Source organism: Phacochoerus africanus, chromosome 1, assembly GCF_016906955.1.
Source record: "Phacochoerus africanus isolate WHEZ1 chromosome 1, ROS_Pafr_v1, whole genome shotgun sequence".
In the NCBI taxonomy this organism is placed as follows: domain Eukaryota; kingdom Metazoa; phylum Chordata; class Mammalia; order Artiodactyla; family Suidae; genus Phacochoerus; species Phacochoerus africanus.
The window spans coordinates 98731884-98749446 of NC_062544.1; the positions used below are offsets into that span (position 1 = coordinate 98731884).

A 17563-nucleotide genomic window follows, 5' to 3' on the forward strand; every position below is an offset into this window, starting at 1 on the left:
GTCTGAGGTGGAGCCTGAGGGTTTCACCTTTGGGTTAACAAGCTCTTCAGATGATTCTGATGTTTGAGAACCATTGCTGAGCAGCCAAGACATTCAGCCAGATGCTATTCAGTATCAAAAATGAATTTCAGGAGTTCCTGTCATGGCACAGAAGAAACGAATCCGACTAGGAACCATGAGTTTGTGGGTTTGATCCCTGGCCTCGCTCAGTGGGTTAAGGATCCAGCATTGCTGTGAGCTGTGGTGTAGGCATTAGATGCGACTCGGATCTGGCTTTGCTGTGACTGTGGTATAGGCCGGCAGCTGCATCTCCGATTCAACCCCTAGCCTGGGAACTTCCATATGCTGTGGGTATGGCCCTAAAAAGCAAAAAAAATAATTAATTAAATAAATAAATACATAAACGCTTTATCTCAAAGGCAGAGGAAGAGTTTAAAAAAAAAAAAGAATGAATTTCAGTATTGAAAGAAACCAAACGTGAAAGTACAGACAATAGAATTCAATGTCTATGAAGCTCCAAAGCAAGAATGACAGAAACCAGGGAGTTGCTACCCTCGGAGGAGAGAAGGACTAACAAGGAGTATCTCTCCCCCAGGGGCTGGGCATGTTCCGTATCTTGATATGAATGCTGGTGACACAGGTTGGTCCAGTTTGTGAAAATTCATTGAGCTTCACTTAGGATTTAGAGACTTCCCTCTGTGCTGTACCTCAGTAAAGCAGTGAAACGTAAACATCTTTTTTTTTTAATTTTTTTTTTTAGTTTTGTCTTTTTAGGGCCGCACGCTCAGCATATGGAAGTTCCCAGGGTCAAATCGGAGCTTTCCCTGCCACAGCTGTGCCATAGCCACAGCAACAAGGGATCCCTAACCCACTGAGCAAGGCCAGGAATCGAACCCACATCCTCATGGATACTAGTTGGGTTTGTTGCCGCTGAGCCACAACGGAAACCCCTAAGATCTTTTTTTTTTTTTTTAATCAGGTTTTTAATCATTTAAAACATGGGCATTTAATGAGAGTGCAGTGAGGGAGAGCAGGTGTACACTGATGAGAGGATCAGTCAGCACAAGGTTTTTCATGAGTGATTTGACAGTGTCTGAAGCTTAAAAAATCTAGAAATTCCACTTCTAGGAATCTATCCTGGAAGTCAGGTGTGCGGAGGTATACATTATATAAGAATGTTCCCTGGGCATTTTTGTACCAGCATAAAGGAGACAACTTACATTTCTCTCCATAGAGAACTGGTTACATGAATTATGGAAAAAAGAGCAACTGTTAAAATCTGTATAGATCTAGAAGGAGGTCCTCTGTGGTGTGGTAGACATAAACAGGTTCTGGGCACCACATACAGAGGGATCCATATTTTTAAAGGAAAAAGAAAAGGATTTGCAGGTGGTAGTGATAAATGCAAGCAGAAGTTGGGAAGGATAGAAAATTTTTATGTTTTTCTTGAGAATTTATAGCTAGTGGATGGGGGTTGTAATTTCTTTGTATGTTTTGTATATACTTTATACAGCTGTGTTTATTTTTACCTGCATTTATCACTTTTTGAAAAAAATTCTTTCTTTTTTTTTTTGGCTTTTTAGGGCTTCACCCACAGCATATGGAGGTTTCCAGGCTAGGGGTCTAATCGGAGCTGTGGCCGCCAGCCTACATCACAAGCCACAGCAACATCAGATCCTAGCCATGTCTGCGACCTACACCACAGCTCATGGCAACACCAGATCCTTAACCCATTGAGCGAGGCCAGGGATTGAACCTGAATCCTCATGGTTCCTAGTTGGATTCATTTCTGCTCCACAATGGAAACTCCTGAAAAATTTTTAAAGTTTTATATTTACCATTCAAAACAAAAAAGCATCAGCCTAAAGTAATGTTTATCAGTGAAAAAAAAAACATTATTTTTGTAGTCTAAGCAAATAAAGATGTAGAGTTCGTCTTTTTGCTTTTTAGGGCCGCACCTGAGGCATATGGAAGTTCCTGGGCTAAGGGTCTAATTGGAGGTGCAGCTGCCAGCCTATGCTACAGCCACAGCCACACAGATCCTTAACTCATTGAGCAAGGGCAGGGATAGAACCCCCCGCATCCTCATGGATATTAGTCAGGTTCCTTTCCACTGAGTCACAGTGGGAATTCCTCGAGTTTGCCTTAAACACGCACACATACACAAAGCAGGAGATGAATAACGTTTTTGTAGAGTGATTTTCATCAGTATCAGTTATGGTGAAAGACAAAAAGGTTGCCTCTAGATATACTTCAGTTTCCTAGGAAATTCCCTTGGGTAGAACAGTTCTTTTCTTGACAGTTCTTTTCCAGTGTTTCCTGGTGAGATCTTAGGTCAGGTATTCCTGTTCTTTGAGAGACAGCTCAGTGAACGATGTTGTCTCTGTGTGTAAAAGATGACCACTGCTGGCTCATTAGACAAAGTGTCTCTAGACGGTGAACTCTACTTGCTTTAATAATGGAAACCACTTTCACATTCTGAGCCGAGAGCTGTTAGTTGAGCCTGTTGAGCTGGACACAAGCTTATGCTGGGAGCTCTTAAACCTTGCATGCTAGAGAGATGGCCAGTTCCGTTCCCACTGCCTCTTCTCATGGTCGTTTCCTGTATGAATCAACAAAGGGCCTTTCTGGCCTTTTCAGTTTGAATCAAGAAGCCCTTGGTGTTGTTGCAGACCCGGCCATGCTGGATTACATCTATTACCCATCTTAGTGATCCAGCAAAATATCACGCTCACGTGTGTAGATTACCTGTCAGTTCTGATGCATTCCTGACCACAACCCAACTGGTGTGAGGCTTAGCACTTTTTTTTTTTTTTTCCTAATGGGGCTTCTTCACATTCAGTAAATTCTTTTACCACAGATGTAGGCACAAAAATACATTTCCATGAAACATGCATTTGGAATTCAAACATGAAATCAAGCAGGTAAAAGAACATCAACTTTCAGCTCTAAGGAGGGGAAGCAGCGATATTTAGAATCTGTTCCCTGCTCCCCAGCACAGATGTCCAGACCTCAACAGGGGGTGGCTTCTCTCAGTAAGCTGTTTAAAAGGTCCCCTGGAGGAGTTCTCTGGTGGCCTAGGATCCAGCATAGTCACTGCTGTGGCAGGGGTTCAGTCCCTGGCCTGGGAACTTCTGCATGCCGTGGGCATGGCCAAAAAAAAGTTTGTTTTAATAAAATAAAAGGTCTCCTGGAAACCTGTCTGAAGGCTTAGTGATCTTCACAGGAAGCCTTCCTTCTTAAAGAGGGGCCCAAACTCTTCTCCCTTCAGTGTCCACTTCCAATCTCATCCCAAGGTCTCTGCTCCCTCCAGCTGGATAGGCTGTAATGTGAGCTCTTGGACTGTTACTCAGTTCAGCCCCATAACCTGTTCCTGTTCCATTGTTCCAGCTGAGGAAATGATACCCTGATCCACTTGGGAGTCCAAGAGCCAGGGGTACACTTTATCCTCATGTAATCTGTTAAATCTGTGCAGGTCCTGTCTCCTGAAATTTGTCTTGAATTCACTCACTTCCTATGTTCACCACCATAGTGGTCTGAACACATCCTCTCTTCTCCCACTTGAATTATTAGAGTCTCTGAACTTGTCTCCTCCCACACCCACGCCCCCTCCACGTGCCCTTCTCCCTGCACAGCTGGAGCTGTCTTACAAAGGCTTAACCTGATCTCATCACCGTCTTCCTCAGAACCTTCTCAGAGCTCTTAGGATAAAGTACAAAATAGGAGTTCCCACAGTTTCGTCGTGGCTCAGTGGTTAACGAATCTGACTAGCATCCATGAGGAAGCAGGTTCGACCCCTGGCCTAGCTAAGTGGCTTAAGGATCCGGTGATGCCATGAGCTATGGTGTAGGTTGCAGATGCGGCTCGGATCTGGCATTGTTGTGGCTGTGGTGTAGGCCGGCAGCTGTAACTCCATTTGACCCCTAGCCTGGGAACCTCCATACACCACGGGTGAGGATCTAAAAAGACAAAAAAAAAAAAAAAAAAGAAAGAAAGAAATAGGAGTTCCCTGTGACTCAGCAGGTTTAGAAGTGACATAGTGTCTGTGAGGATGCGGGAACTGATCCCTGGCCTTGCCAGATCCAAGGATCTGGCGTTGCTATGAGCTGTGATGTAGGTTGCAGATTCTGCTCAGATCCAGCACTGCTATGGCTGTGGTGTAGGCCGGCAGCTGCAGCTCCAATTCGACCGCCAGCCTGGGAATTTCCATATGCCACAAGCGTGGCCCTAAAAAATACAAAACATTCTCTAGAGTTCCCGTCATAGCACAGCAGAAACAAATCTGACTAGGAACCATGAGGTTATTTCGGGTTTGATCCCTGGCCTCGCTTAGTGGTTTAAGGATCTGGCGTTGCTGTGATCTGTGGTGTAGGTTGAGGATGTGGCTCACATCTGGCATTGCTGTAGCTGTGGTGTAGCCCAGCAACTACAGCTCCTACTGGACCCCCAGCCTGGGAACCTCCATATGCCTCAGGTACAGCCCTAAAAAGTCTAAAAAAAAACCCAAATCCTTAGGTGTCCTGGGCCCATGTAATCTGACCCTCCCAAGACCTCTAACACTTTGCACCCATGTTCTAAGACCCTCCCCTTTCCTACAGGTTTTTGAACCCTCTGCCCACACTGTGCTCTGTGCTGCTATGGCATCATCCCGCCTGTCCTGCCTTCAGGGGGTTTTCAGGCTCTTACTCGGCATGACCCTCCTGACACTTGCCGTTCCTGTCAGCCTGGTTACAGCTCCCTGCTAGAGACCCTTGTCACCCCTTTATTTCCTTTGTAGCATTTTTCACAATTATAACTATCTGAGTATTTCCCCCATTGTGTTGTGTGTCAGCCAGTCTCTTTAGTTTGTGCTCATGTTTCCTTGGGGCCAGAGGGCAGGAAGCCTGGCCCATCTCAGGTACTCCGGACAGGTGCTCCAATGCTAGATGCTGTGGGATCAGCCTTGTGATTATAGTCACCCTCATGTCATGCTCCATAGCCCATGGGAGAGCTAAGACTGGAATGAAATCGCTTGCCTGGAGTCACACAGTGATCAGCACTGCAGTCGGAGCCCACCCGGCCCAGACTCTTGAGACTGCCTCCTAGGAATACAGTTTAGTGTCAGCTTTCCTATGACTTAGGAATAAAGTCCTCCTGGCCTGGAAGGTGCTGGGATGGGAGACATACCCCTCATCATGGCCTCCCTCCTTGAGGACTAGAGCCACCCAAGAGGGTAGACCAGCATCATTCCTTCAGTTAGTGGTGACTCGGTGAGGCATTGGGGCAGTCTTGCTGTGTGTGCAGCAGTGATGAAGTCAGATGACCATTGTTGGAATAAATGTGTCAGAACACCCATGTACCCATGTCTGGGCAGGGGTGCTTGCTCCGCTCTCCCAGGCTGAGCAAAACTTGCTATCTGTGTGGAGGCTGTGGTGGCAGGTGGGGCGCCCTCAGAAGGTCAGACCTGGACAGCAGCTCAGCCTCAGGGCCACTTCAGGTGGACCTGTGGTCTTGTTCCCTTGACAGATATCAGCCTGGGAGCATATTGCAGCCACAGATATGTGTTGCTTTGCCCTCTTTGCTGACACTTTAAAAATCAAGATTATCACAGGTTCCCATTGTGGCTCAGCAGGTTAAGAACCCAGTGTAGTCTCCATGAGGATGTGGGTTGGATCCCTGGCCTTGCTCAATGGGCTAAGGATCTGGCAATGCTGCAACTGTGGTGTAGGTTGCAGATGCAGCTTGGATCTGGTGTTGCCATGGCTGTGGTGTAGGCCTCAGCTGCAGCTCCTATTCAATCCCTAGCCCAGGAACTTATGTATACTGCAGGTGTGGCTGTAAATAGAAAAAAAAAAAAAATTAGGAGTTCCCCTCGTGGCTCAGTGGTTAACGAATCCAACTAGGAATCATGAGGTGGCAGGTTCGATCCCTGGCCTCTCTCAGTGTGTTAAGGATCCAGCATTGTCATGAGCTGTGATGTAGGTCACAGACACGGCTTGGATCCTGCATTGCTGTGGCTCTGGCGGAGGCTGGCAGCTACAGTTCCCATTAGACTCCTAGCCTGGGAACCTCTATATGCCCTGGGTGTGGCCCTAGAAAAGACAAAAAAAAAAAAATTGAAGATCAACTACGCTTCAGTTAAAAAAAAAGATAATCATGTATAGGAGTTCCCTGGTGGCCTAGCAGTTAAGGTTGCAGCATTGTCACTGCTGTGGAGCGGGTTTGATCCTAGGCTTGGGAATTTCTGCATGCTGTGGTTGCAGCCGAAAACAAAAGCAAAAAAGATTATCATGTACAAAGTTGAGTTGCTGTCTTCTTCTGAAGTGGGAGAGGGTGGGAAGAAGATCGAGAAAACCAGCCCACAACGATTGGCTGGAGCTGCCCAGAGACTGGCCCCTAAAACCAGGCACAGCTTTCTTGATTGCTGTGGTCTCTGGCCTGCTCTGTTTGTTCATTTTATCTTCCTGGCATTTGCAGGCATGTGAGTTTGCAGCCCCTCTGACGTTTGTTAGGTGTCCCATATATGTGTGTGAAAATTGTAATTGATACTTGGTATAATTATTTTTTTCTCTGTCCCCGCTTCCTCCTCCTCTTTTATCTTCTCTTTCACCTCCCTCTTCTTTTCCACTGCCTCTCCTGTTTTTCAGATTCTGGGACTGCTGGTGTGGACACTTATCGCTGGAACCGAGTACTTCCGGGTCCCTGCATTTGGCTGGGTCATGTTTGTAGCTGTGTTTTACTGGGTGCTCACTGTCTTCTTCCTCATCATCTATATCACAATGACCTACACCAGGATTCCCCAAGTGCCCTGGACCACAGTGGTAAGGACATGGATAGGATGGAGTTTAGTCCTCCAGTCAATTTGGGATTGTCTCTGCCCACAAAGAAGAGGGCAAAGCCAGGGAGAAACAGCACGTAATCTAGAGAGTCAGTTGCCCTTCAAGTATTTTAGATCTGAAACAGCATGTTGGAAGGTCCAGGAATTCCTTTTAGGCAAAGTAGTAACCCAGTTCCCCAAAGACTGAATCGAGAAGCTCTGTTCTCTGTGTATACTCTTGTTTTATTTTTTATTTTATTTTTTTGCTTTTTATGGCCACACCTGCAGCATATGGAAGTTCCCAAGCTAGGGGTCAAATCAGAGCTGCAGATGCAAGCCTATACCACAGCCACAACAAAGCAGAATCCGAGCTGCGTCTACAACCTATACCATGGTCATGGCAACTCGGGATCCTTAAGTCAATGAGCAGAGCCAGGTAGCCAACCTGTATCCTCATGGACACTAGTTGGATTCATTTCCATTGAGCCACAGTGGGAACTCCCACAATTGATTTCTTAATTGACAATAATGCCAACAGTGTCACCTAGGAACAGGTGTGTCAGGGCACAGCCTCTAGATCTTCCATCCTTCAGACCCCTCCTGGGGCCATGACCCTTTGCACACCAGAGTTCTTGGATGTTGGGATGCAGAGAGTTAGAATGAAAGATGAAAACCTCTGTTAGAACAAATAGATGTCCTCACTTTTGGGAGCACAGGTGGTCAAGAGTGACTGGATTCTTGTCCTGGCTCCAGGCATCAGGATAACAAAGGCGGACACAGAGTCTGGAGGGAAATAGATAAGAAAATGTGTGGGCTCTGGTATCTGTCTTAGTCGCTTGGGCGCAAAAACAATACCCTAGATGGGTAGCTTAAATGGCAGAGATTTCTCGCAGCTCTAAGGACTAGAGGTCTAGGGTCAGATGTCAGTGTAGGTGGTTTCTGGTGGGAGTGCTCTTTCTGCTGGCAGATGCCTGCAGACCTTGCTGTGTCCACACATGGCAGAGAGAGAAAAGAATTGGAGCTCTTTCGTCTCTTCTTACAAGGGTGCTGATCCTCTCAGGAGGACCCTACCTTCATGACCTCCTCTAACCCTGATTACTTCTCAAAAACACAGTATCCAAATACCATCCCATTGAGGGTAGGGCTTCAACATAAGGATTTTGGGGGACCCATTCAGTCCATAACATTATGCCCCATAATCATGCCCTTTCTCACATACAAAATATATTTATTCCATCTCACCACTCCCCAGAGTCTTAACTCATCCTAGCATCAACTGAAGTCTAAAGGTCCCAAGTCTCCTTTAAATATGTCTGTATCCAGGATGGGTGAGACTTGAGGTACAGATCAGCCCAAGACATAATTCCTCTCCAGCTGTGAACCTGTGAAACCAGACAAGTTGAGTGCTTGGAAGTACAGTGGTGGGATAGACAGTCCCATGGCAGAAGGGAGAAATTGGAAAGAAGGAAGAGGAGATGGGTCCCCAGCCAGCCCAAAAGTTACAACGTAAATTCCATCTGATCTTAAGGCTCCAGAATAATCCTTTTTGGTTCAGTGCTCTACCTTCCCAGTCCACTGGGGTGGCACTGTCACCCCTGTATCTCTGCAGGGCAGCCCTGCCCCTGGGGCACTGGGTGGGGACATCCTGGCTCACAGAAACTGAAGGGGAGGGCCCATCCGGGAAGACTGAGGAGGAACCAGCTGTCCCCTGGGCTTGTGATGGGAGTGGTAGCCCCAGTGATCTCAGGATCTCCTTTGGATGGTTCATTCTTTTTGTGAAAGAAAGTATCTTGGCAACCAGATCTATGGTTCTGTCCTGAAGAATCCGAGTTCCACAGCCCTCCTTCATTTTGGCCCATCTCCATCCCCTTCAGTTCAAACTGGCAATGTTTCTACTGGTATTATCTCTTATCTGTTCCTGGCTTCTGTACAATCGATTAGATCTGTGGTTTGAACCTTGATCCCTTTATCAAAATGTTGTTGGACCCCACCCTTAGTATTCTCTTCAGAACAAGCTTTCTCATTTTTTTGCAGTATGGCTAAGCTGAGAACCTTCCAAGCCTTCACGTTTCTGGTTCTTTTTTGCTAGACAATTACTTCTTTGATTCTTTTTCCTTTCCCATTTTACTATCAGGGGAACCAGGCCATTCTTTCAACACTTCGCTTTAAAATCTCCTCAGCTTTAAATCTCTTCTCTTGTGTCTCAGAGGGTTAAGAACCCAACTAGTATGACTGAGGATCCAGCCTTGCCACAAGCTGCAGTGAGGTCACAGATGCAGCTTGGATCTGGCGTTGCTGTGGCTGTGGTGTAGGTCAGCAGCTACAGCTTTGATTCGACCCCTAGCCTGGGAACCTCCATATGCAGCAGGTGCACCCCCCCAAAAAAAATTAAAAATCTCCTCAGCTAAATATTCAGTTTCATTGCTTGACATTCTCCTTCCCACAAACCACAGGAACCCCTTACAGCCAAGTTCTTTGCCACTTTAAAACAAGGATCACCTTTCTCCAGTTTCCAGTAACATATATTCCTCATTCCTGAGACCTCACCAGAGTCTCCTTTAACACCCATAATTTCTAGCATATGCCTCAAAACTCTCTGGCCTGTGCTTATTAGCCAGTGCCAAAGCCACTTCCCTATTTTCAGCTATTTTGTTATAGCCACGGTTAATTTCTAGTTCCAAAACCTATACCTAACTCTGTCCCAAACTCTGTTGTGTTTACCAGGGTTCTCTAGAGAAGCAGAAGCAACAGGATGTGTATCCATATAAGGAGATTTACTATAAGGAATTGGCTCATATGATTATGGAGGCTGAGAAGTCTCAAGGTCTGCAATCAGCAGCCTGGAGACCAAGAGAGCCAGTGGTGTAAGTTCTAGTCCAAAGGCCGGCAGGCTTGAGACCCGAGAAGAGTTGATGTTTCAGTTGACATCCCAGCTCAAGGCAGTCATGCAGTTGGAGCTACCTCTTTCTCACAAGTGGGTCAGCCTTTTCATTCTATTCAGGCCTTTAATTGATTAGAGGAGGCCCACCGTACTAGGGAGGGCAGTCTTACCTTCCTCAGTTCAAGTGTTAATCCTCACAGACAAACCCAGAACAATTTGGGGGACCAAAAGTTATCACATCAGATAACCATCATGGCACCCTATGATGTGTGGTAAAGCAGGGACATGTATAAAATATGATGGAAGTCACCCCACTTTTGTATTTGGGAAAACAGACTGGCTGACTCTTGCCCCCAAATACAAAAGTGAAGATTGCCTGGAGTTTCCATCATGGCTCAGTGGAAATCAATCTGACTAGCATCCATGAGGACACAGGTTCATTCCCTGGCCTCGCTGAGTGGGTTAAGGATCCAGTGTTGTCATGAGCTGTGGTGTAGGTCGCAGACGTGGCTCAGATCTGGTATTGCTGTGGCTGTGGTGTAGGCTGGCAGCTGTAGCTCTGATTAGACCCCTAGCCTGGGAACCTCCATATGCAGTGGCCCTAAAATGAGGGGGAAGAAAAAAAAAATATTCTCCATTATGATTTTCAAGAACAGGGTGCAGGTTCTGAAAATAGGTCCTGTGGAGGTTCTATAACTGCCTGGGGCAGCACAAGCAGCCTTGTTGGAATTGGTGTCCTGCTTCCGGGTGGGCCCTGGAAAGGAAAGACTCTTTTGAATGTGAGAGTCAAGAAAGGCTGGCACTCTGAAGTAGCTCTTACATGGGAATGCAGGGGTGGGGTAGTCACAGTGAGTGGGGCTTGTTTAAGAAAAGCTGTTTGGGAGAAAGAGGAATCTTAAAGTAGGTCTTGAAGAAAGAGCTTGAGAAGCTGGAAGAAGATGAGCTTGGAAAAGGTAACGTGGGGGGGGGGGAATGGTTGAGATGCAGGAACGAGCAGGACCCTGACTTCCGCTTTTGCCTGCGTCTCAGTTCCTGGCTGAGTGACCTGGATCAGCAGAATATCTTGGTCACAGCCACTCCACTTTGCTTGCAACGTGAGATCAGCCTTATTCAGTGAATGAGCATGACTGAGTTCCAGCAAGACTTTTAAAAGAAAAACTGGCCATGAGTCAGACTGAGTTTATACTCACCTTCATGACCTGTCTGGCATGAGTGTACCACCCTGACACAGAGGTGAGGGCCTTGCTTGATGAAATAAAGGCTCAAACAGTTCTGAAGGAACTCTAGGTCTTGGTCCCCTGACTGCTAGTCAGGGCTCTTAATTTTGCTGACCTCTGGCCTAGAGCATCTGTTAGTCTTTCTCTCTTCCAAGCCTAAGACTCTTTCCCTGATTAAAAATTTATAATTTTAGGGAGTTCCCTGATGACTTTAGTGGTTAGGACTCAGGGCTTTCACCATTGCAGCCTGGGTGCAATCCTGGGAGCTGAGATCGCACATTGCACATTTGCATACTATGGCCAAAAAAAAAATTTTTTTTTTAAATTTTAAATACTGCCCGTAATGGTACTTTTTCTTCTTATTTAGCATTGCTGCCTTCCGAAACTCCCTGGTTTTAAAATGCTCTGATTTACATTTTCAGAATTTATCATCATGAGGTATGTCCCCATTTTATAGATAAGGAAACTGAGGTTTGGAGCCTTTTGTACAGATTCACACACCACAGGGCCCCTGTCTCTCAACTTTAATCCAGAATGTTTTTCTGATTTCATCCTGTTCCAGGCACTCCTCTTCCCCAGTAGTGATTAAGAACTGGGACCAGGAGTTCACTTGTGGCACAGTGGGTTAAGGACCTGGTGTTGTCACTGCACCAGTTTGGGTCCAACTGGGTGGGTATTGCTCCAGAAGAGGGCCTTGTGTTTTCCCTACTCTGCACTTGCTATGGTGCAGTTTCAGTCCCTGGTCTGGGAACTTCCACATGCTATGGGCGTGGTCAAAAAATTAAATAAATAACTGGGACCAGCAGTCAGGAGGCCAAGACATTGAGGCCTTTCAGAACTGTTTAAACCTTTATCTTATCCAGCAAGGCCATCACCTCTGTGTTAGGGGTGGCACACTCACACACGTGAGGAGACCAGATGGTCGTGCATGTGCATGTAAACTCAGAGTTTTGAACTCTTGCCACACTCAGGCACTCTATCTTAAACAACTGCAGAATAGTCTTCACAGAGAAATCAGCTGGGAATGAGATCCCAGGATTGCAAGGTCTTCTGTTCTTTTTTTGGTCCCTCCCTAAGGTAATCCAGAAATCTGGGTTTGGGTGTAAACTCTCCCAGTTTTGAGATGTTTATAGGAGTTCCCTGGTGACCTAGCAGTTAAGGATCCAGCATTGGCACTCCTGTGGCTTGGGTCACTGCCGTGGCACAGGTTCATTCCCTCGCCAGGTGGGAGGGGAAATGTTTACAGCCAGATTTTGAAGACTGCTGGCAGATGCTAAAGTCAAATGTGTCTGCCTTCTGCTTGGGATATTGTATTTGCTGTTCCAACTGAGGAGTCCCTCTGTACCCTCTCAGAGCATCTGTGAGTCAGGGAAGCAGTGTTCACTGAGTATCCCCAAGGGGCAAAGTTGTTGCATTTGTCCCCTGCTCTCCTCCCATGTCCAGATGGGCCCCTGGTCACAATCGGGGTGCAGTTCTGGACATCTCTGAGGCCCAGAGGTGCTCAGACCTTCCCAGCCTCCCTAAACAATTTGCCCCTCTGTCTCCCAGGGTCTGTGCTTTAACGGCAGTGCCTTCGTCTTATACCTCTCAGCCGCTATTGTGGATGCATCTTCCGTCTCCCCAGAGAGGGACAGTCACAACTTCAACAGCTGGGCAGCCTCGTCGGTGAGTGAGTGAGCCATATCGTCCCCACCATCTCTTCCTCCCTCCCTCCCCAAGTCTGACTGCTGATCCAGGAGAAGAACAAAGTTATCTGCAGAGAAAAGTACCCCCTGCAGTAGGGATGCCTTGACCATGAACTTCCTGTTTTGAAAGGGCCTCCCGATGGCCTGAGGTGTAAAGAGGCTGAAAGATTCCATGTGAGCAAAGACCAAATGGCTGGAAAAAAAATAATTATTTGAGGGGAAAAAAAACACTTGAGCCATTCTAGAATAATTCTACTGCCTACAGTGTAAGTGGGAAGAGAGAGAGAGGCAGAAGATACGCACACGAGGATTGCTTAAGTAGAAATGTTTGCTTAGGCCCTAAGGATGCGTACGAGGATGTACACCAGCATCCAGGGACTGTGATGGATCATGAGGGATGTGGAATAAGGGCTTTGCCCGTTTACTTTATGTGCTTCAGTACAGTTTACATTTTTAAATCCATAACTGTGTATTTTTCCAATTAAAGAAACTAATTTTTTTTTTTTTTTTAGGGCTGTACCCATGGCATTTGGAGGGTCCAAGGCTAGGGGTTGAATTGGAGCTACAGCTGCTGGCCTGTACCACAGCCACAGCAACGCTAGATCCAAGCCACATCTGAGACCTACACTACAGCTCACGGTAACACTAGATCCGTAACCCACTGAGCAAGGCCAGGGATTGAACCCACAACCTCAGGGATACTATTCAGGCTCATTGCCACTGAGCCACGATGGGAATCCCTAAAAAAGCTAATTTTAAAAGTTTCTCTGATGGGAATTCCCTGGTGGTGTGGACATTAGGATTTGACACTTTCATCCCAGGTTAAATCTCTGATCTAGGAACTGAGATCCCACATCAAGCCAGCTGCTACACGCCACGGCCAAAAAAAGTTTGTATGAGATTAGCCTTGTTGGAAATTACAATAACTCTGGCTCGGGTTGTCAGTGTCAGAAAGTGAGACACATGGACAAGAAGAAATCTCGACAAGGCTCTTTACTTCTGCAGAAGGGCATGGGCACTCCAAAAAGTGTGCGTGCCGAACAAAGGACCCTCCCCTATTTATCCCTAACGCAGGTGATTTACCTGTCCCCTTCCCATTGGTCAGGTCAGGGCACACACTCTTCCCCTTTGGCTAATTTGAAACACATTGTTACTGGGAGAAGAGGGAAAGGGGAGGGGTGGGGGTCACAGGAAGGCGAAACTAGAGCAAAATGGAGTCACGAAGATTTCCTTTGATAGAAAAGACATTATGTTACTTCCCACAGCCTTAAAACATTCCATCTGCAGTAGAAGTGTTGGGGACAGTGCGCAATTAGCAGTGCCAGCAGGAGAGTGTTAAAGCTGATGGGTGATACATGGGCACTCATTAGATTCTTGGCTTAAATTTCAGTGTCTATATAAAGGTAAAGAGGTTGGGTCCACAGGAGCTTGAAAGTCAGAGGCTTTGGCAGCACTGAGCTCAAGTTAGCATATGGCAAGAATCAGCTTGGGAGTTCCCTGGTGGCTTAGCAAATTAAGGACCTGGGTGTTGTCACTACTGGGGCTCAGGTCACTGCAGCAGCTCAGGTTTAGTCCCTGGCCCTGGGACTTGAGCATACTGCAAGTGTGGCCAAAAGGAAAAGCAAAAGGAAAAAAAAAAAAAAAGAATCAGCTGGAACTGAGTAGGGGTTTGCCCTAGAAGAGGCCCTATGGTTTCCCCACTCTCCATTTACACTCCAAGTGGGCTCATGGCTTCCTCTCATCCACTTGGCTTATTTGTGTTAACTGGCCCCATGGCCGTGGAAGTTAAGCTCTGGTCTAAAATTGCCCATACCAAGGAGTTCCCATTGTGACCCCGACTAGTGTCCATGAGGCACGGCTTTGATCCCTGGCCACATTCAGTGGGTTAAGGATGCGGCATTACTGTGAGCTGTGGTATAGGTCACAGATGTGGCTTGGATCTGGCGTTACTGAGACTGTGGTGTAGGCTGGCAGCTGCAGCTCTGATTTGACCCATAACCTAGGAACTTCCATATGCCGTGGGTGCAGCCCTGAAAAGCAAAAATTAAAATAAATAAATAAAAATTTTAAATTGCCGATACCAAATTAGCAATCCATGTGCTTTTCTCTGATGCATGCTATTTTCACCCCAAGTAGAATACCCTGGCGTTATCAGAGTAAAACTAGAAGCTTTCCATATAGGTTCCAAAAAAGAAAAACAGCCTAGTCAGAAATCGTTTCAGAAGGAAGATAATTGAACCAGTAAAGCAGTTTTAGATGAGAAAGCTTGGAGTCAAGGGATGCTGTGAGTGCAGTATTCAGTAGAGGTGAAGTGATAACTTTTGTTAATTAGAATGTGCCCTAACCCCTTTTTCTATTACACTTTGTTTTCTCCAGTTCTTCGCCTTTCTGGTCACCATCTGCTATGCTGGAAACACATATTTCAGTTTTATAGCTTGGAGATCCAGGACCATACAGTGATTCGCCATTTTGAGAATTAAAAACTGGGGAAAAAAGGAAAAGGAAGAATCTCACTGTAAGAACAGCTGTAGGTATAATGTATATTTGCAGAGACTTGTATTTAACTAATGTTTTTATATACTTAGTTAAATTTGCTCACAGTGGTTTGTTAGAATTAAACTAGATACTTACTTGCAAAGTGCTGTAGCTTAGAATGGACTCTTAAATATCTTGTTGATGTCTACATCACCTTAGTTTCTTAGGCCATGTATAGATAAATTGCTACTACTAAGAATGTGTCAAGTTTGTAAACCTAACTTTTAAAATTCCAGATTCTTTTTTTTTGATTAAATGTTTCAGAATCCTGGGTCATGTGGTGTCTGATTCAAGAAAGGAGACCTGTTGCTGAAGGCTAAGGCTGGTGCTCTGGGGGGTTCTTTGTCTTCACAGGGCTACCTGGAGGTGATGTTGCCAGGAAACATTCGTCCACAGCCCCCAGGCCAGCATAGGAGGGAGACCCAGCTCCCCAAATCTGGGCATTGTTGGTGTCCGTGACACTCGTGTGCTAAGTGGTTGACCCAGAAAGCATGCAGTGAGAACTTAGCCTTGGACCTTAGTAATGAGCTTGCCCTAAGTGCTGCTGGGAGCACAGTCCCTGATGTGTTAGTGGTATTTTTTCTAATACATATTAAAATAAGTGCATAACCAGGAGTTCCCTGGTGGTCTAGTGGTTAGGATTCAGCACTTTCACAGATGTGGCCAGGTTTCATTCCCTAGTCTGGGAATTGAGATCCTACATCAAGCCATTGCGTGTCACAGCCAAAAACAATAACGACAACAACAAAAACCCAAACAACAATAAAAAACAAGCAAGCAAACAAATAAGCTCATACCACTATAAGGATAAATACTTGCATGTACCTTAAAATCATCTTGCTGACCACAGAGACACAGGTTCCATATTTGGTGGAAAGTATCAGAACGAAAGGTCCCACATCTCCAGCTCTAATATATATTCTTTAATCTATTTTTAAAATATGTATATTTTAAATTTTATTGAAGTATAGTTGACTTACATGGTTGTGTTCGTTTCAGGTGTATAGCGAAGTGGCTCAGTTATACATGTACATGTATCCATTCTTTTTCAGAGTCTTTTCCCATATAGAGTCTCTGATATTTGTTAACACTGTTATTAGATGTTATCAGACAGTGGGAAGAGCCAGATTCAGGAAGGCAGATGTGTCCTGGGAGGAAGTGTTTTTAGGCAGGATGGTTGCTGCTGGTACAGCAGTGTCTCTCAGGTGATTTTTCAACCTGAGCCTCTTTTGTAAAACAGAAAATCACAGAAACATTGGTAGAGTTGGCGGCAGTAAGAGGGTTTCAGCCACCCTCTCTGTGAACGTGGCCTCTACTCCTCTGCTCCAGTGGCAGTGTCATTTCTTTGTGTTGTGTGTTCTTTGTGTTGGTCTGTCTTTCTGTTCATCTGATCCTTACTCCTTATCCAAACTGTTTCCCCCAGTACAGGAGAGTTGGGATTTCTTCAGGGTCTAATAATGCCCACCCTAGACCTTTGAAAGGAATAATGAAGAATGTTCTTGGGGGAGCTCCCTGGTGACCTAGCAGTTAAGGATCTGGCGTTGTCACTGCCCTGGCTCGAGTTCCATGCCTGACCCAGGAACTTCTGAATGCCTTGGGCGTGACAAAAAAAGGGGGGGGGGCGGGAAGAAAAGGATGTTCTTGGGTTGTGGGTCCAAAGGAGTAGTAGAGAGGGGACACCAAGAGGGAGAGGTGGGTGTTGGGAGTACAGGAGGCCTCTCTGAGTCCAACATTTAGCCGTGAAATTTCAGCTTCAGCAATGCAGACCTGCAGGTGATCAGGACATCAATCTTTTGGATTTGTGTTTCCATACATCCCAGGACAGCCTCCAACTTGCTGATTTTACAGGAAAAGCTGAAATAACTAGTCAGGGTTTGGGTGCAGTGTTTCTTTGTTTGTCTCTCCCTCTCACACTCACAGAAGCACATTCTCCTGTGTAACCGGTGGATTCTTTGTTTTATTTTTTCAGTTAGTTTTTTTTGTTGTTTTAAGGGCTGCACTAGTGGCACATGGATGTTCCCGGGCTAGGGATCCAATCAGAGCTGCAGCTGCCAGCCTACACCACAGCCACAGCAACTCGGGACCCAAGCCGCATCTGCGACCTAACACCACAGCTCACGGCAACACCAGATGCTTAACGAGCAAGGCCAGAGATCGAACCCATGTCCTTATGGATACTAGTTGGGTTCATTACTGCTGAGCCACAACGGGAACTCCTCCAATGGATTCTTCCAGTACTTTATGCTGCAATCAAGTTTCCATAAAAAGTAGAAAAACTGTAGCCTAAGATGTCTGTTTCTGGAAACAGTCATAAAGAAAAGAACCTACTCTTATGTTCTCTTTCTCCCTCTCTCTGTCTCCATGTGTGTGATTTCTGTAACCATGGCCAAATTTATAGTAAGTAACTTTTGGGATGAAAGTTTTTGTAAACCACTCTGCAGTATCCTCC

At 46.0% G+C, this 17563-nt stretch overlaps 1 protein-coding gene across 1 annotated transcript in view; it reads left to right on the forward strand.

The window, feature by feature from the left end:
- Window positions 1–15230, forward strand: part of CMTM8 (CKLF like MARVEL transmembrane domain containing 8) — a 104593-nt gene extending 89363 nt beyond the window's left edge. Inside the window, exons 2-4 of the mRNA XM_047769438.1 lie at window positions 6627–6800; window positions 12443–12559; window positions 14956–15230. Of these exons, the coding sequence (XP_047625394.1) occupies window positions 6627–6800; window positions 12443–12559; window positions 14956–15039 (375 nt within the window). The 3' untranslated portion in view covers window positions 15040–15230. The remainder of the gene's footprint in view (window positions 1–6626; window positions 6801–12442; window positions 12560–14955) is intronic.
- Window positions 15231–17563: the final 2333 nt, after the last annotated feature.